At 32.6% G+C, this 21,162-nt stretch overlaps 1 protein-coding gene across 3 annotated transcripts; it reads left to right on the top strand.

Annotated features, from left to right (window-relative positions):
• Positions 1 to 1,197: 1,197 nt before the first annotated feature.
• On the top strand, positions 1,198 to 11,605 carry LOC117688317 (uncharacterized). 3 transcript variants are annotated; one of them, XM_066069387.1, is made up of 10 exons: positions 1,198 to 1,348; positions 1,619 to 1,723; positions 4,511 to 4,738; positions 5,441 to 5,692; positions 7,186 to 7,323; positions 7,469 to 7,567; positions 8,334 to 8,477; positions 8,622 to 8,672; positions 9,625 to 9,730; positions 10,050 to 11,605. In XM_066069387.1, the coding sequence occupies exons 2-10, from the start codon at positions 1,672 to 1,674 to the stop codon at positions 10,225 to 10,227; spliced, it is 1,248 nt and encodes a 415-aa protein (XP_065925459.1). In that variant the 5' UTR covers positions 1,198 to 1,348; positions 1,619 to 1,671; the 3' UTR covers positions 10,228 to 11,605. The 3 variants fall into 3 exon arrangements, with proteins under 3 accessions (XP_065925459.1, XP_065925449.1, XP_065925467.1); XM_066069377.1 differs by having other exon boundaries at positions 1,201 to 1,348; positions 1,638 to 1,723; XM_066069395.1 differs by lacking the exon at positions 7,469 to 7,567 and having other exon boundaries at positions 1,203 to 1,348; positions 1,638 to 1,723.
• The last annotated feature ends 9,557 nt before the right edge of the window (positions 11,606 to 21,162 follow it).

Below are 21,162 nucleotides of genomic sequence, written 5' to 3'. Positions count from 1 at the left end.
CTAAGTTTTAATTAATGTAACGCGTGTTTTCTTGTAATGGTTGAAATAAGAATGGGTTTTTTTTACAGAAGGAAACATCGCAAATAAATGCATCTTGGCCGATGGAGCAAGCGAGGATAAAAGGCAACAATTGCTTAATGAAACAGCAATTGCATGATTTAACATCGACATACCCAAATCACTTGCCGGTCACTCCTACTCCTCCCCTCACCCCACCCCCCCCCCCCCGGCAAGGAAAAGATATCAAATTTCTTTCGTAAAAGAAAAGCTTATTTGGTGGAGGGATAGGACAAATCATCCAGTCAATCTGTAATTAAGTTTTACTTAGTATTTTTTCCTGTTTTTATCAAACTGCTTAAGATATCAGTGACTCGGGAATGAATAATTTCTTTATCATCAGTGCACTGGCTATATCAATGCCGGCTACCAATCTGCGCGTGCGACCAGATAATCTAAAAACAATGTTAAAATTAAAAGTCTATACGAGATATTTTAATTGAAGAAATATATGTATATTTTGATATTTCTAAAGTTTTCAGTTAAGAAGTAAAGTGAACATGTACTAATGATTTGTGTATTCTTGTATTTCTGTTCAATTTTAATGTGCATGTAATCCATTTCAATACCAAATAAACAATCGCCATATTGAGTTTGTTCCTAAGACATCGATTTACCTGTCTTAAAGCTAAGACATAATTTAGGAATTACATAAGATAAGACAAGAATAGTAAAACGGATAAGTAATGAACTTAGGAAAAAGTTCTTTCCTAAGATATAAATTAGTCCTAAGTATGCTTTGTGAAACGCCCCCCTGCCCCTCAAAATATCATTATTAGGCGGGGTTTATTATGCAGACGCTGGGCTGAACTCAGTGAAGGTCACTCAGTGGAAAATTTTCGCTTTATATATTTATCACTGTTGCTTTTATATATCACAGTACTGTTTATATATTCACGACCTAGCTTTATATATATACACAATTGTTTATATATATTGGTAATTCCTTTATATATAAAGCTGCTTATTTTTATATATTCGAGTTTATCTTATATATAGTGTGTGTGCTTTTATATATACAATGAGTTTTTCTTATATAGACTTTTCTTTTTTAATATATCTTATTTAATTGGCACTAACAGGCTTTTGTACCAAATGGCTGTTAAGTACATATGCATAGAACGACTCGCCATGACTTAAATAGCAACTTTATATTAACGCACCACTTATATATATACAGGAACAAGATAATGGTCACAATATATACACGTATACATAGATCGATGCATGTGCATAATACAGTCTCTTTTTTGAAGGGTTCATTGAGTTAGAAAACTCGTTAGCAACATTGGTAAGTTTCTCTTATAAAATTCTTACTTGAATCAAAATGATTTTAAACATATTTTAATCGATGAATTAGAACTTCATATTTCATTACGAAATTGAACGTAGGTTATACTACTAGTTGTTGTGTTGTAACTACACTGTCACGCTCATCTTTTATGCAAACTATTTACAAGCTTAACTGATACCGCTTATGATGGAATTCTGATGGCGTTATGTTGATTATACCAGGTACCTCATAAAACATGTTAACTTTGTTTTTGTTTTCTAAACTAAGGGTCGACATTCCATTTTAGGTCCAATTACAGTAACTTTCGATAGTGGAATGATATGATTTGGTTAGCCCTATTCATCCAACATTTTTGGACTGTAAAAACATATGGTGAGTGAATGGATTAAAAATTTTTTTTTGTATTCATCTACTAATATCTACCAATATCTATGCAATAATTTTTGTTTAAACATTATTTGTCGAGTTTATATTTTTGGCGGGTACAAATAACTGACAAAGTGTACAATAAGACTGGGAAACAAGCCAAAAGCTTATATTAATTCCTCTCTTTGGTGAGAGAAATAAAATGGGTAGAAATTTACATTTGCAAAAAATAAATAATATCTAATGACTAAAATAAATAATTTCTAAAAGTTAAAGAACATCTACAGGGATATTTGTTGACCATTCAGCCTCCATAATAGTAATACAGTAAAACTCGGTTATAACGAAGTCCTGTATTTAATTCGTTTTATACATAATTCGCCATATCCGTATTACGAAATCATTATAATAAGTTTAGTGATTTGCTATATTTGTGTTTTCTTTCTGATTTGTGCTGACTGCATGAGACATGAAATAAAATACCTTCTCTAGAAACCTCTAACAATTGGATGGAAAATGAATGGATTTTTGTGAATTTAAAATCATATTAAGAATTATTTTTATTGCTTCTAACTTTTACATGTAAAACTATATATTAGATTTGTTATAAAAAAGATGTAAATGTCATTATTATCGCCTCTACGGGACTCGAAATTAGTTCTTTAAAACCGCAAATTCGGAATGGGTCGATACACACAAACACAGACATTTTACGAACAATATTTCTTAACAATGTAATAAATACATTTCATATGCTCTGATTTACTGTCACGAAGTAAATACTGTATGCAGGGTTATTTTTGCCCCGTGTAATTTTCGCTCTTCTACACTTGCAAACAATTTCGCCCCGTCTTTAATTCTCCCAGACACAGTATATTTAAAGAGAAATAATTTGGAACATTGAAATTTGCCCAGTCATAAATTCGCCCGCTGACAACAAGGGCGAAAGGGGCGAAAATAAAACGGGGGGGGGGGTGTGATTTCCCTGTATACAGAACAACTTTTCATAAGTGACATGGAAAAACGCAATGTGATTCTCATGCAAACCATATGTGCAGATAAATATCTTAGATATTATGATATGCATTTCCTTAAAATACTGTTATTGCAGATATGTATCAATACCCCATCAGATTATATGATACATTATCTTAATTTCACTGAAACAAGGAAGCTTGTATAAAATGAGATAATCATATTATTTACATCTTCTAGGTAATTTTTAAACCAGGAAGTACATTCTTGTTCAAGCGGAGTAGCATGAGTATTAAAAAGTTGGCATGTACAAGCCAGTGAATATACTTAAAACCCCCAAAGTATACACATATAGGCATATGCACGTTTAAAGCAGTTAACATCCGGTTTTTTAAAATTGTAAATTTAAACATCCGTCTTTTTAAACTGTAAATTCAAACGCCGGACTTTTTCAATATCAATTAATACTGTGGTTTCATCAATATTCGTTGAATACCAATTTTCGTGGATTTCGTTGTTAAGTTGATCCACGAAATTAAATGTTCATTGAAGTTCAATTTCAACTAATATTTTGTATTGATAGGATCATTTGCCACGAAATTACGTATCCTTGAAACTGTGGTTTTCAGAAAATCCACGAAAATTGATACCCACGAAAATTATTGAAACCACAGTATAATACTTCAATATATTTATGCTTCAAAATGTAAGGCAGCTCTATAATCACCTAACATTTTATTTTCTACTTATGATATTGTAAATAGATTCAGAAAAGCTTTCCGTTACACTTAATTGTTTTAAATATATATTGATTTTGTTTATTCGCGTTAATGACATATTATCTAAAAGGATGTCGAATCTTCTCCTACTGCATTAATTTTATCTCTGTGAATGAACGGACCAGCGTTAATATATGTGTTATCTCGGATTTGGTCGGCATAGTAAAAACTTTGAGTTATCTGATGGTTCGAGATATCGAAGTTAATGAAAGTTGGTCTATTGTTATGTTTCTAGACATGTGTAAACACATTATACTTCTATGCATGCGTATACACACATGTATATAAAGTTATATAGTTATCATAACTCAAATTGTCTAATAAAACACCTGAAGATTTAATTATTTTATTTCATATCTAAAATAAATATAATAAAACATAGAATGTTCTTGAATTATCTTGTAAAGCAATACTTTTAATAAGAAAATGTGTGTTCGTCTTTGCCAACAATTCTGATAACCGGATATAAAATGCACAACAATTTGATAAACCGATAAGGGTATAAAGAACAAACACAGAAAATGCATGCAACTTAACATTTCCATTCCAGCTTATCTAATCACAACTCTATCTTGCACAAAGTCATGAATACATAAGCTTTCATTTAACACCATTGCCGAATAATCTAACCATCCCCCCTTCCCCCCCCCCCCCCCCCCCCGCCGGAAAAAAGACTGGATTCTTCAATAGATTGCTTATCAGACACGACGTGTACTGAAGATTGAATTTTTCTTGTCCAGATCCATATAACATAAAGAATATTTAAAGCTGCATGGTCAGATTTTGTTCATTCTTACAGTATCAAATAATTTTCCATAAAATCCAATAATCTTAGAAAGTTATAGACTTTCGTCTAATTACACCCTCAAAATTGGTCTCCTTCCAAAGCTAGAAATATTCAAAGTAAATGAAATTAAGACAGACATAAATTGAAAACACCACTCATTTACCCCATTTTCGCAAAGTTTGTGATATGGAAGGAAAAAAAAACAGGATATACGGTTATATTTACAAAACTCTAATTTTTGACCTTTTACAGAAAACATTGCTCTGCGAAGACATGCCTGGCAGCGTTATCCCTTTCACGGCACACCATGGAATGCAACCTATGCTGTTGACGGACGTCGATCAGATCTCGCCCCGGCTGGAGGACAGTGTGCGATATCAGCGGCTGATAAATCAATAGCAGAATGGAGGGTGGATCTAGGAAAAGTGCGGAACCTGCATCACGTTTTTATACAATACAGGACGGACAATGTCGCTTGGGGTATTTATCGACCAACGAAGTGAAAAAGAAGGGTGTTCATATTAGATTACTTATCTGAATATATTTGTGTTGAGCATACATACATGTATTTGTTAAGTTTGAATACTTGAGACACAGAATTGGGCTGCTTGATTTATTCATCTACAAAGTACTGTAACTGAAACGTAACTTAATATTCAAAATAAATGACATTCTTATATGGACCTATAAGGTTCCTTTTAATTGACGAATATTCACAGCCTCATCCTGTGTGATTAATGCATAAGTTTTATGATGCTTACAAAAATTAGTCACAAAATTATTGATATGCATAATGCGTGTTAGACATTTTCTATGAAACAGCAGTACGTATAAAAACGACGAATAATAAGCCTTAAAGATGGTCAAATGATCGTTGCCACTAAACAAGGTCAGATGACATCAATGGCGGTGCAAGAAAATCTTCAAATCATATATCAGTGTATAAAATTGATTCTACACTCAAAATGTGCCCCCCACCCCCCCCCCTCTCTCTCTCTCTCTCTCTCTCTCTCTCTCTCTCTCTCTCTCTTACTCCCCCACACCGAGTTTACATAAACATACACACTTCTCTTGTTCAGTCTTGACTTTGTGTATTTTTAAGACATACCTTTTTACAAATTTGTTAAACATTAACTATTTTACACTGAAATAACGTTTTGTTCGGTGTTCTTGAACTTACAGATGAAAACAACTACTTTAAAAGTAGATTCTTGGGATTTTCAATCTATGTATCGAACACCACCCACAGAAATGACTGGAGACTGTGTTTCAAGGACAACAAATATACCAGAGCCACAATACCCAACCCTATCAGTGTAGCATGCGTTATGCACGGGAGATATGTCATTTACTACAACAACAGAACTCATCGCCCCTTCCCTGCTGGATATTCTACTTACGCCTTTAACGATTTGTGTGAGGTTGAAGTTTATGGTAAGATTTAGAGAATAGCACGGAATATATAGAGCAGATTTTGCATTTTTAAAAAGTGTACCATATAGTTTTTCTTTTCATTCCATAGCTAATCCAAACGTTAAGTTTAGTCAAAATTGGAAATGAATATAAGAGAATGATTTGTATATGTATCGTTTTTAATTTAAAAAAAATTAAGAATAACTCCTAACTTCTTCCTCTACTTTTTAACAGACCGGAACCGCATCACTTAGACAGCTGTCAAGCATTTACTTCCCGATATGCTTATTTTTATTTTAACTTATCGACTTTGAAACTATATATTACGTTTATGTTGTTTTTACTTTTATGATAAAAACTACAACAACTATCAACACATTTATGACTTTATGTGACTCTGAATAGATAGAACCTGGTAAAATCATCGTGGTTAACAAAAAGAGGGCTTGGTGGTTGTTGTATTTCCTTCAATGAAAAGAACTGCTCTGTATAACAATGTAGGAGGCCATTCAATTTTCAAAGTTTAAACTTAGGAGTTTTCTTTCCTTAATAAGAGTTTACGTCTAAAAATCATACAGGTCTAGAATTCTAAAGTAGATATGACACCAGGTAGTTTGTTGACTCCAATATTTTTTTTCTCAATCAAGCTTCACTAATTAATAATCAAAGTAAATTCCTTTTAAAAATCCGGATATCATTTGAATTATCTGGATTTTTACAATCTTGCGCATGCGCATTACATTCACGCTTAATCATGGGAGGCTTTTTAGTTGATGTTTCCACAATATCATATTTGCATGCATAAACTCAGAAACGATAATACAAATATGTGTAAATTTTCAGTGAAAATTTGCTATATATTCTGTTCATCAAAGAAAATATGGGAGATATCTCTAATTCAGTGCATTTAATATAAAAAATCCCAAGAGTTCCGAACGTTAACATAATGTGTAAATAAAAGTTTAAAGTTGGTGGAAAAGTGTTGAATTCTTTATTAATATGAATTAAATTTTTGGATGAAAGGTATTTACAGTTTCAAAGAGGTTTGTTATTAATAGTTTGACTGTTACTTTCAATGCAGCTTTAATAAATATCCTCCAAAATTGTTTTGAAGCGATTCTGTAATTTTTAAATTACATTACTGATAATGGGAGGCACTGGTGAAGGCTTGTCCCGAGACACAGTAAGATTATTCTAAGCAGAGTGTAGTGAAATAAATAGCAATATTGTCGGCTTAAAGCTTGGTTATGTAAATGACAAAAATATACGGTATGTCGATGTATCTATTTAGTAAATGTCCTAAATATATATGCAATGTCAAACCATGCACGCACTGGTCAAAGTCTAGTAATATAGTATAATATAATAAAATATACTAAACGTAAAATATTAATTGTTGTATTAAGAGCATTTATGTTTCGGGACCGTCCATTTTTAGTTAGAGAAGTCGAAAAATATAACCATATCCATTAAGTCACTTTGATATGGTGAGTTCTTTGTTTCATTTTTTATAGGTTGTCTGACCTTAGGATATTACGGAGAGAAGTGCTCCACTCCTTGTCCAAAAAACTGTAAGGGTGGAGACTGTGACATTGTGGATGGAACTTGTATAAGCTGTGTTCATGGATATACAGGATCTATTTGTAACAAAGGTACCGCTGACATTGTATAATGTTTAATTTTACTGATAAAAGTTAAGTCTCTTGGCTGTATTTGTGGCGTTGGCAAGTTGCATATATATTTTTTATTGCTCAAGATATTTTATTTATCTTTGTTTATCCGAACTTCACTTCAAAGTCTGTGGCGCTTGCTACGAAAAAGAACAATGTGACTTCAAAAATGGTACTTGTCCAAGTGGATGTGAGGACGGGTATAAAGGGAGACAATGCAAAACTGGTAAAAATGAAATAGTACATTCAGGCTTACGTAGAATGAACATACACATGACGTTTGTAGATACAATTCAAATAGATTTCATTATGTTCTTACTAAATTTCATATTATGCTTATCGTTTGTAAACATAGTAATCCGATTCAAAGGCCAAATAGAAATACACGCATATATGTATAATTATACGATTGGGACAGATGATATGTCTGTCTGTTTGTAGCAATTTCTCATGATTCTGATGTATGTTTAGTGGGAACTTGCGATCACTCACGAAAATTTTTGTCACAGGTATAGGGAGTTTTGAAGATCACAAACACTTGCTCTGCTTAATACGCAAATCGGCATCCTTATGCATATATTTTTTTTTCAATTGTTTGTTGAACTTTATTTTTTTTTCTTAATCTAAACTTTATAGGTATATTTTGTTTGACAAAAATCCCAAAGTTAAGAGGAAAAATTGTTAAAATAAAAGTCATCGTAAAATTACAGAAAAGTTGATTGCAGGAAGTTATATGAAATTCTGACTAGCCCATATCTATTTAAAATCTACTCACTTTAAGTTATATAATACGATGCAATATTGTCATTTTGATTGATAAAAACTGTAAAGATTTTTCATTCCTGTCTCCTTAACGTTTATCTACTTTCAAATTTTTGTCAACGATTCCAAAAATGATTCTATGAGATATCCGGTGTCCGGTAAAGCTTGGACTTGTTTAAAGTTATTAAAAAAAAATTTGAAATTCCTTTTTTTTCCCCATGTAATGTCAGTTTGCAACAACAACACGTATGGGCCTAATTGCTCTATGACATGTGGACATTGTCTCTACCTGTACGGAGAAAAATGTAACCACGTGACCGGTCAGTGTCCTCGTGGATGTGCTTCCGGCTTTCAAGGAGACCTTTGTGTTGAATGTACGTTCATTTCATGAATTCAATTTATTTTAACTTATTCAGTATCCTTTGTGCATGGGTTACATTTTATCTCCAAACCATGAGAAAATCTATGAATATCTACCTGTAAATGTTATTAGCGTATAATATCATTTTTTTATTCAGCAAGAGATGAATTTAAGAACAAGACAACGGTTGCATGGCCAACGTATAATGGTATGAATATTTAACAGCATACATGTAATTTAAAATGTGATAACAATATTCCACCTCGGAAAGTAAATCCATTTCCTCAATTTGTTTTAGTTTTGTTCATATGAAATGAAATCAGAATGTTACATCATTGCGTTGATTAAAGTTTGCTCGCTCCAAATTACTAAAATATTTAAGAAAATTCCAACAAAATATGTAATAGAATATAAAATATAAAAGAATATGACGGAATTCATGTAACGTAGAATTTCCCTTCTTTTTATTTTTTAAATATATACATATTGTATACATTTTTATGTATAAATATTTATATATATAAACATGTATTAATATACATGTTCTAAGACAACCAGTTACATGTAGATACTTTTAAATGCCTTCTCAATGAAAACTTGTTCATCTATTTGTAGCATTAATATGAAAAATTAAAGAATTATACAAGATGTCTGTACGCTAATAATTGAAGTTTTTGAAGTTTTTGTATATTTGTTTACTCTTGTGATTAATAATGATAAAACAAAATTAATTTACAATTTATTTTAAAAAGCATTGAGGGCAGTTATCTAAAACACCGTTATATTATCATTAATTTTACAAGAGTATTTCATATATTGGTTAAGAGCGAGAAATTTGTTATAGATACGAACAACCGAAAAGAATAAACATTACATATGGTAAAAAAAAAACATGTATACGTAATGCATGTAATATATAACATAACCCGATATTGAATTTAAAGAAATGTGTACTGGTTCCTAGTAACTTAGCCAGGAACTAATCAGTAAAAAAAAATTAATCTTAAAACGTAAATAAAAAAAACATCGCAAATTAACAAACAAATACACAAAAACAATTGGAATAAGGTGAACAAAAAATAGGAAATATCGTTAAACCATTTCATATGTACATGTAACTATATTGATTAGATAAACTTATATTCGGTACTTTTTTGCAGCACATAGTCCACCCGTTTCGCAAACTACAGTTCAAGTTCCTTTTTATTCCATCGTCACCGTTGTCGTATTATTTTCAGGCAGTGCTATTCTCAACCTGATTTTCATGTAGGTTATATACTTAATCGGATCTTGTTTCACTTGCGGAGGCTCGTTGGCCAACGTTTTAACCTTCAGATCTAGCAAACACTTTCAGATATTATTTTTTGAGCAATAAACTGTTATTCAGAAAAGAAAAAAATCGATAAAATTTTATTTTGAATTTGGATACTTTCCCAAATGTTTATATAGAGCTCTTCTTTCATTAGATATCAATACAGTTTAAACATGGTCACGATCTTAGAGATCCCTCTTAATAGTGTTCCTGTTTATTTGTAACAATTGGAGATACCGTATGTCAATATTACAAATATTACTTACCTTTCAGATCCAGAAAGGCACTTTTAAGATGTCGCAATCGAGACGAAAAGGTGGACGAATCTGTCGAAAAGTCACATATATATGTCGACAGTATTGATGTTCTAGAAAACGGATGTGCCGCTCACCAAGAACTGGAGCATTTTGACAAAAATGAAAACGATGATATATATACTTATGTAGAATAGAACTGGAATTATACGTAATCTATGCTGCTATTATGAAGACAAGGTGCTTTTAAGAATATTTGTTATGTGTCAATTCAAATACAATTGTTTAAAAGACAATTGTTAAAACAAATATTTTTTTTAAATTTTACTTTGACACGGCTAAAAGAACATATTGGTATAATGAATTCTGTTATAATGTTATTCAAAGTACTGAAAAGCGCTAAGCCAGCTTACCTATAAAGGAAATTTACTTTGTGCAGGCTAAGTAAGAAATGAGACATTCATTGAAGTTTTGGCATATTTTAGATTTAAATCAGTTGAAAGTTTCAAAGCCAGAAGGGTCAAAGTGGCGTTGTATATGTACTCATCAATATTTTTCCTTATTCAATTTATGTTTGATTATGAAAAGAGAGTTTACGTTCTCTCTTTTTTAAATATACATTATGATTTATTATCTACACTAAAGTTAATGCAAATTAAGGCTGAACACGACTTGTAAATAGACAATTGCCTTAAACATGGCATACAAAAGCCTTTGATTTAAGTTCACTTGATTTCACACCTGTGTCTTGTGTGTGACGTGTGAAAAAGATTTGTTTGTCTAATTTTTGCACTTTTATATTGTTGTTATACGTGCATTTTCTTAATAACTTTATTGCAGTGACCATTATAATTGATGTTTTGAATTTTCTTGTGCATATGTATTGCATTTAGCTGGTATGTTGTTGGGTCTATTAAATAACTTAATGGCGAGGTAAATTAAACGTCAACACAGGTGAGATCTACAAAAAAAAGTGCAAGCGTTTAGTCAGTTCCTTATACACGTGCTGGGGGGAGAGTGGCGAGCACCAAAAAATATGTTTTTTTACAGGTCCTCTTCAGCACTCAAAGGTGGAAAAACATATCATCACAAAATTGCGGATATTTGATCAAAACGCCCCTTAGTTAATCGACAGCAGCACACAATTAACTCCATAGCCGAGTGGTTAGAGTGTCGGATTTATGATCCGTACCTCCTGAGTTTGAATCCTGCTGGGAATTCTGTTGCTTCATACTGAACTGAATTATTATATATTCATGGTTTTGTATTACCTTAAATTGCTAGATTTATGCTTTTTGACATATGTACAGTTTATTTTTCATGATATATCTATATTCAATTATTTTACTGCTATTTTGAGTGATTTTTTTCAGATGTGTTATTCCACTAATAAAACACTATATTTTTCCTGATACATGTATAGCGTTTGTTTAAAGTTTGGATGAATAGGATGAGTCTTGTTTTTTATAACGTCATTTAAAAAAGTTCTTATTAGAAATGTTTGATTGGGTGACTCACTGATTAATGTTTGTAACTGAGAATATTGAACGGAAAATAAAACTTATTTTTCTTTTACTAGTGTTCCAATTTGATAGTGGAGAAAAATTCAAATGTTCATTGAAACAAAGATACATCATCAACATTTCGTTCAAAAGAAAGAAAAAAATCGTGTGCCATTAAAATTAAAAAAATTCAGTTGCTATGATGTAATCATCATTGATTATTTTCTTACATTATTTTGCGCAACAAAAGTTCTACAATACAAAGCAAGTTCAAACAGCTTAGACCAATACCCGAAATATTACTTTCAGCGTCTTTTTGCATCAATTTCGATATAAAAAAAATAGGGGTAACATCAACATCGATTATGAAACGCCTCAACTGTTGCTTATAGATGTGTGGGTACACAAATGAGAATTTTAAGTATAGCTTATAACTCAACAAATGACAAAAAAATTGTGGTTGCCTATTGAAAATACCTTCCTGAAGCATTCTAAATATTAAAATCGAAAAAAATATTTTTGACCAAAATCATGACCATGCCCCTTTAAGTCATAAGTAACTGATTTAAAAGCCAATATAATCACAACACAAATTTTACTCAAAAATATAGGTCAAGGACCCCCATCTATTACATCCATAACGATAACGCCTTCACATTATCACTATGGCGACGATGTACTGCTGACTTGCGGCGTGAAAAGCAACCCAATGTATTACTCACTTGGAAGGAATATGATGGTTAGAAAAAAAGCCCAGACAAATGTCAGGCTGTTTGTATTAGAAGGACAAAGTTTACGTCTCCAGTTTTCGAAACAATTTTGCAGAATCTGATGCGAATGAATATTTCAAAATGCCCTTTGATTTTACTCGACATTAGCTTGTTTTTTGCATGTTCCTTGTGTGTGCGAAAAAACGTTTACAATAACGCTGCAGTAATTTCCAACTCATAAAAATAATGTACTTAGCACGTATTTAATTTCAATAGAGAACATACATCTTATCTGCAAAATTCATGGCCATAAATTTTTTGAAGACAGCATTTGATATAATAAAGAGTACACACATATAATCTAAATATATTATTGTTAAATACAATAGTCATAAGTATGTACAATGTATGAATTATTCATTACAGATTACAAGAAATTCGATACGACAAATTTGTTTCTAAAAGAAGTAATCAGGATTATTACTGGGTAACCCGCAGTGGTATGTGTTGACACTTTCTGCTCCAAAACCTGGATGTCTCCCCCACTTACTTTCAAAGCTAGGGGATAGTAAATAAATTCAATCATTCAATATGGTATATAAAAGGCAAAGTTATTACAGTTAACTGTGCCTTGTGGTTACAATGTAAAATTGGGTTTTTTGTATAGTGGGGCCTACACTGGGTATAGATGGGACCACATCCACCTCACCCAAGTGAGGGGATGCTACAGACTGTGGCATGTTATAATTGGTTGATAAAGTAGCCTTTGTCATGCAAAGTTCTAAACCAAGTAGCACTGCAGGAGACAGGGTGAGAAGGGCAGGTCTCATTACCCTCCTTAGAACGCTGGGGATCGTTCAGGTTCGGGCACTGATGTCTCATACTCGGGCCCTCAGTGTGTCCCTACATGGGTAGTTAAACTGGCACACTGGTCGGCTCCCCAGTTACCCCACAAAAAATCACTATGCGGCCAACATCCACCAATTGTTTGTAATAGCGGAGTAATAAATACTTCTCATACAATTTATTGTTAAGTTCTATTTCATAATTCCTGAATGTTGCCAGGCTCTGTGTCTTTCAAGCAAATATAATGTATAGTGCTGGGTAAGCTTGGTGAATTCAATATTTAATATGATTTGGTTTATATACCTCCAGGCAAATCTTAACACTTCTTTTCGTCCTTATCATTAAAAGCATAGATGATAAAACAGAAACAAAGATGGACATAAACCATTGTTTTCCCTCGCACTGAAATGTCACAATTTCATTGGTTTATACATGACACGTGACTGCCGAATATATCTCTACGTCCGTCATGTGAGAGTTAATATTCGGCAATATGGCCGACGTTTCGCCTACTCATCTCAACATATCATAATATTTAATACCGAAACTGCGTACCATAAGTTTTTTTTAAAAAAAAATTTCGTAGTTGTTCTTTGCAATTATTTTTGAATTAGAGTAGTTGCCCATTGAATTGACGTCACATTGTAGTGTCTGGAGCATCATCAATATTTGCTCGAATCTCTGCGGAGGAAGACAGAAAAACGTATATAATTGTTAACTTTAAAACTTAAAGGGTGTTTGATATGTGAGAATGATGATTTTGAAGAGTTCGATTAAGTAAAATTGAACGAGATGTAAGGCCACATTTACATTGATTGACGTAGATGATCGCTTTTTGTGAATAAATTTCTGAATTAATATTCCTCGGGTAAACACAACACTTATCAAGTTTGTTACTGACTTACCACAGAAATATATCGGGTTAATCAATCTCATAAACAGGGAGGTGAAGCTTGTCAATAATAAACCTAATATGTAATGTTATTCGACCAGATTATTTCCAGCAATTAGCTCATATAATACTTTTTGCAGGCCACACAAAACCACATTCCATCTAATATCCATGCAGAGAACAGTCTATACAAAGCAGTGATACGCATCAAACACCTTGCCAGAGATAATTTACGGCAATATCAATGTTATGTGCAGAATTCTTTTGGCCAAGACATCCAAACAATAACACTTACCGCACCGAAATAATCTATTTTCATTTTAATAATAAATCAGCTTTTTAAGCATCCTTTTATTGTTGTTTTCTATCTCCATTTTATTCTTTGTGACAATTGTTGATTTACAGATATACAGATTTTTTCCATAATAAAATTCATTTAAACGGAAAAAATTCTGATGAATCATGAAATACATTAAAATTTAATACTAGTTGATGGTTTGATGTATGATATGTGTGCATGCATTACATTCAAAATCGATTCGTAGTGTTATCAAGTGCAAAGAAAATAAAAGTGTAAACACATTTGAAAATATTTATTTAGAAATAAATTACTTGAAAATTATTAAACTTGTTTTTTGACAAAGTCAGTGCTACAATATATGGTATTATTATTTATTATACTTTCATGTTAAATACTGCAATCTGATTGGTTAAGACACAGTCGATAATCCGTTATAATACCCTCAGCGTTAGCAACACACTTGGCAATGGGTAACACAACAAATTGTTACATGCGCGTAAACTATGCGCGTTCATGTCATTCAGATATAAAAGATGTTAAGTTTTCTTTAAAACTAAGACATTCAGTATAATAAAATAAATAGTGCCTTTTTAAGAGGGTAAGAGTTGAAATTGACACCCCTCGAAAACAATTATTGGCCGAGGCTTCGCGTCGGTTGACAATGGTTTTTTTTCGGGGTGTCAATTTCAACTCTTACCCTCCTAAACAGGCACTATTTATATAGTGTAACCATCGTAGCTAATGAACAGTGACCAGAGAAGATGCCTAATGGAAAACGGGTTAAAATCTGTTTTATCCCCCAACTCTTAAAAATCAGCCATGTAATGTGGGATTAAAAGTCTTTAAATATTTTCTTATTTAGAAAGTCATTTCTGCAATTTGCAATATCATCAATATTAAAGCATTCTGATTCTTAATTGTTGACACATCAACCACTGAAACAACACTGGCTTCAAATATTGTACACATATATGTTTGGTTTTATAAAACATGTACATGTAGCTGCTTTGATGAATGTCAAGGGTTGATGACTGATATGCTATTTGTCATTTGCATTTTTTTTTACCGTTTTCTTGTTTTTATAACGATAACAATTGCTTTCCTGAAGTTAAATCATTTAACTGTTCTTGACATGACTATTAACCGTTGCATTGACATAGTTACGTGTTAAATGGGTCTTGATATTACATGTGAAAGCTTTGCAGAAACGCATGGCTACCTTTAACTTTCATACCTGTAACAACTAATTATAACAGCATAAGGAAAAATAAATCGGTGTTTGTTATTGATGCTAAAGATATGAATACATGTACCTCCGAATTATATTATTTAGAGTTTTAATTTCATCGCTAACATTAGTTATACTGTCGGCGATGAATGGCATCGCTCATTGAAAATACATATCATATTCTAAAAACGCTCACTAAGTTATCTTAGTGGTTAATCTTTTTTGTGAAAGCGGTATTTCCCTCTATACGTTATGGATGTGAAATCTGGAATGAACTTAAGCTGAACGCTGATCGGTTTTCAAATAGATTTCAACATATTAACGTCAAAGACATTCAAGGCCTGAAAACATCAAAACAATCGGATATGTGCAAAAGCATCACATAAGAATATGATAAGAGCTTTTATTATAGTTTCATGTTAAATACTGAAATCTGATTTGTTAAGACACAGTTGACAATCCGTTTTGTTATACTTTTATGTTAAATACTGAAATCTGATTGGTTTAGACGCAGTTCATAATCTGTTCTATTACCCTCAGCGTTAGCAACGCACTTAGCAACGGGTAACATTACAAATTGTTACATGCTCGAAAATCATGCGCGTACGGTTCGCCTTGGAATTCACGTTATTCCTATCTAAAAAGCAGTGATGTTTTCTTTAAAATTAAGACATTCAGTATAACAAAATAAATAGTGCCTGTTTGGGAGGGTAACAGTTGAAACTGATACCCCGAGAAGCGTCAGTTGACAATGGTTTTCTCGGGATGTCAATTTCAACTGTTACCCTCCAAAACAGGCACTATTTAAATATAATACCCTCAGCGTTGGCAACACACTTAGCAACGGGTAACAAAACGAATTGTTACATGCGCGTAAATTATGCGCGCATGGTTCGGCGTAGAATTCACGTCATTTCTATATAAAAGCAGTAATAAATTCTCTAATATTAAGACACTCAGTGTAATAAAATAGATATTGCCTGTTTGGGAGGATAACAGTTAAAATTGACACCCCGAGAAAACCATTGTCAACCTCTGCTTCGCGTCCGTTGACATTGGTTTCCTCGGGGTCTCAGTTTCAACTGTTACCCTCCCAAACAGGCACTATTTATATAATGTTTTTAAAACTGTGTAACTTTTCTTACGACATTTTAGTTAAATATTTCTTTTCATAGTATTACAATGTAACATATTCGTATGACAAGCACGACACCTCTATTGGTTATGATAAAAACATATTTTACCTTTGTCGATCAAAATACATTAAAACATTTTTAATGTTGAACTCTCAAATCTTATTAGCACATTGCGTTTCACATTTAACTGCCAACGTTCACCTGCTCACATTAGCTCACGTATATATATTTGTATTTCTTAACTTCGTGTATGTTGTATCGTCCTAATATTTATATAATAGTGTTGTGTTGTGCATGCACTATGCCTAAATAGTAGTCAGGGTTTGATACATAGTGCACGATAACTGCTGCTTTAGCGGAGCGGTAAGGCGTTGGGCTTCTTGCTGGGATGATTTTAGCGTCGTGAGTTCGAATCCCGCTGTCGGCGCTTGAAAGATTTTCGTTGAAAACATTTGCCGTGCTCTATTTCGGCATAGTATGCTTACGCTATATAAATCCTTTGATACTATGCGAAAATAGATGAGTATTGAATATATAGTGACAAACTGACAGAAGGCATAATAATTGATATACTACATATCTAATGTATTCTCTGATAGGAGGAATAACATATTGAATTGTTAATTGAATGAATGAATAATATTGATAACGCCTATTGACACCCTCTTCTTCTTCTTAACAAATTTATATGCGTCAATCATGATTTACGAAAGCATGTGTGGTGTTTTTCTTTAATAAGACCTTTTTAGGTCACAAAATAAAAAAAAAAGAAATAAGTAGACATGGAAAAAATGGAAGGTATGTTTATCGCCAGTTGATCCGTTTGTTTTGTTCAAATCTTTTCGGGACAATCTGTACACTAAACAACAAAATTCGCAAGAAGTATGCGAACGGAGAACGGGCTAGTTATTTACTCCTACCCATGTCACTTTTTACATAGACTAAAGTAAATTGTTCTCATGTAGTCAATACACAATGATTTTTAATGACAAAGGAAGACCCTGGGATTCCTAATGCATCCATCTTTGATACAAAAAGTTGTGCATGAAGTAAAAATCAAATTAATTAATTTCAAGATTGCATATGACCGTGGTACATATGTAGGATGCCTCAAATAATTCAAGAAACGTCGCTGGCAGGTGAGAGGAAAATCGGATTGGCAGGAGAGAAAATACAAATCTAAATCTACGAGGGTTGTTAGAAAAGTTCGCGGACAAAGTGATTTACGGCAAAATTACACAGTGTAATTTGTTGGATGAAGTATGTTTTATTCAATGACTGTCAATTGAAAATAAGTATGCAAAAAATTATATGAATTGGTTTATTCAAAGAAGATACAGCGATTATAACTTTGCATGAATAAATTTACGGAGCACCACTTCATATTTCCACGACGTCATGTGACGTCAAATAACTGAAAGTCAAACCTGTTACTCTATTTCAAAGTAAACACCTTTCAGATCCATACACTTTTCAAGTCATTTAACCAATTTATAAAATGCACTTTCATATCATTATTTGTCAAGTTTTTGTGCAATGTCTTTTGTGGCATATCGTATATCACTTAGGTCCAAGACCTTCTGTTCACGCGGTTTCGACTTAAGATTTAAGGGAAAGAAGTGAAATCCATAGGTGTAAGATCCGGGCTGAAAGGGGGGTCGGTCCGCTTTGCTGCAACAGCCCACAAAATCAGTTCTTCCATCTTTATACGTCAGTGATTCTAAGTGTAAAACTTTTGTTCTAAAAGAAATAGCAGCATTTAAGAACCTTTGGTCTCCGTCGGAGATTTTCCTGCGTGTACACAAATTTAAATAAAGGCCTGTGGTCAAAGATGTTCATCGACGTCAACGTTTTTGACTCATTTTTCGAGCGTTGTTCGTCCAAAATCGGCTATAAAATGGTAAGAAATTCTTCGATTGAATTGACACTTTCACAATAAACCTTGATAAGTCATAGTGATGTCAAATGAAATATCGTTCATTTTTTATGCGCTTAAACGGTATATTTTCTGAGTAAGGACAAATGTGTACAAAATTTTAAAAAATTAAAAATCTAACATGCTCTGTAAAGCATATCTTATCAAAATAATTGTGGTGTATACTTTTTATGGTGCATTTAATCCATATAAATCTAAAAATATTTCTCAGCAAATACGTCAAGTTTAAATCTGAAAGTTTCGCTGGTATTATGCGAATAGTCCGCTCGAGATCGACATTGTCTGCGATCTTTTCTTACAACCCTCGTACGTCTGGTTTTCATGTTTATTGGAAAATGTCCCATTTACAAAGTAAATTTTGTTTACAAAGTAAATAATCGTTAGCTATGTAACTTGTTTATAACTCAACGAATGACACTCAAATTTTGATTGCCTATTTAAAATGCCCTACTGAGGCATTGTAAACATTAAAATTGAAAAAATAATTGTTGACCAAAATCACATATTATTCAATGCGAGACCTTTCGTCTTTTGGACTTTCGCAACTACTAAATAGACCGATACATTGTACATGTAATATCCATGAAGATTACGTGCGCTCAGGTGCGCTCAGGTATTGCAGCTTTCGAGGAGTAGCGATAACAAGCTTTTAGGTGAACGTGTCAACGGCTTCGAAACGCATTTTGTTTTCGACGTGCAGGGGCGAAGCACCTAAATATTTCGCGAATGCGTCGTAATGTCCTTTAAACCTTTTTGATCTGCCCCAAAGCAGGACTTTCACATAGAGAAAAAAAACATTACAGTTACATCTTTTTAAATCTAAAAAGAAAAGAGGTTAGGTCAGGTAGAAATTTTCTTGAACCTTCTAAAAATACATAGAGAGTATTTCCAAAGTCTGATTCGCGGCATGGGGGACTCTTAAGGTAAGTGAAACAAAGATGAAAACGTAGTAAGACAAAACCACTCAGACTAGAGTTTACAAACCGGTTGGTAAAATCCTTGTATTTTTTTTTTCGGGACAGTCATTCCCTGCTTAGTGTCCTTTTATCAGAAGTGTTATTCCATGCATTTAAACGTATCTCTTTTTTTCATTGTATGTTTTGTTTATTAATTTTATCCATAACTGATTCCCTTTTCAAGGGGCTATAACTGATATAGTTTACTTGACGTACGCCCTTCATCTCAATCTTTTGATACGAAATATATAAACTAAACAAGACATGGTATATATTGTTCTTTGCAACCAGCGTGACTTTAATTGTTACATAACATTTTAACACATTGCGAAAAATTACATAAAATAATATTTCGTGATACAACAGTTAAAATTAAATTAATTTGTGTCTTAATTATGCATTTGAAATCAATTTGATGAAATTAGGATTAATTTCACAATATTAATTAATAATTATATACAATTTTTTATTAATTTTGATAATTAGATTTGTATTAACTAGCTAAAAAGTCCCGTTATTCATACTACAGTAAAACACGGTTATAACAAAGGCCCAGGGACGGGCAATATTACTTCGTTACAAGCGTAATTCGTTATATCCGTCAGGTTAACAACTTGTTATTAAGTCACGAAGAATGAAATTCACTTCGCTGTAAGCGTCAATTCATTATAAGCATGGTCGCTATAACCGTGTTTTACTGTGCTAGTATTTGTTAAAGTAATGGGTGATTGAAGCTCCAGACGTTGTTCAGAAGTGCAACGATATCATGTTCTCGCTTTTTGTATTGTGCAGATTATAATTAGTAATACCTGAAAGTAGTCATGACGTGATTAAATCAGCAAAGCTTTAATTCGACATTAAAAGCATTTTTATTGTCTTTGAAGAGTATATTATTGACATCATAACGTGCATCTCTAGAACAAATTGTTTGGAGAAGGAATCAACCGGTTTTGTATAAATATCTTATCAAATGTTTTATTTTAAAAGATAGCGCAAACTAAATGTTTTAAATTAAATGCGTTCCACACAATTGCCCTTATACAGTTCAACTTATTAAAAATACTTATATACATGTAAAATGAAGATCAAGGAATGATTTAATAAATTAGTATTATGCCCCATGCCCGCAACCTATTATTAAAATAGGTTAATATTATTAAATGCGTGCACTTTTCATGATTATATATAGATTAATTCCAAGAACCAAGGTTTGTTAGCTTAATAGATTATATCAGAGATCATGAAGACCACACGCATATGCAAAAGGAAATTCTTTATAAGGAAATATCTCCTTGTCTAATGCCTTCCGAAAGCCAGCATTAAAAAAGCAAGCCAGTTGGTATTTGTCTTCCACTTTGATTTTTCCATTTTCAGTCCTACTTTCCTTTTAAAATTGAGGAGCAACGAAAATGTACGCATGCAAAATCTGGATCATCACATTATACAGTGTATTACCATTGGGAGTTGTCGGATACGGTAATTTATTCAACATTAAACCTCTTCGCTTCTTTAAATCTCTGTTTCTCTTTGTCTTTTATATGATTCTTTCATTGAACATGTTAACTATACACATTGTTTTCTGAACAAGACTTTAAAGCTGTTTTATTTTTATCAAACAGCAATTT

Source organism: Magallana gigas, chromosome 1 (genome assembly GCF_963853765.1).
Source record: "Magallana gigas chromosome 1, xbMagGiga1.1, whole genome shotgun sequence".
Lineage (NCBI taxonomy): Eukaryota > Metazoa > Mollusca > Bivalvia > Ostreida > Ostreidae > Magallana > Magallana gigas.
The sequence above is the reverse complement of the archived record's forward strand: the minus strand, read 5'-3'. Positions and strand labels throughout refer to the sequence as shown.

What these genes read in the sequence shown, in the direction of transcription:
- LOC117688317 (XM_066069387.1), top strand. Translation starts at nt 1,672, where the DNA reads ATGATTTGGTTAGCCCTATTCATCCAACATTTTTGGACTGTAAAAACA. An exon ending in TTGGACTGTAAAAACATATG is followed by an intron (nt 1,724 to 4,510) that starts GTGAGTGAATGG and finishes GACCTTTTACAG; the next exon opens with AAAACATTGCTCTGCGAAGA. An exon ending in AGGAGACCTTTGTGTTGAAT is followed by an intron (nt 8,478 to 8,621) that starts GTACGTTCATTT and finishes TTTTTTATTCAG; the next exon opens with CAAGAGATGAATTTAAGAAC.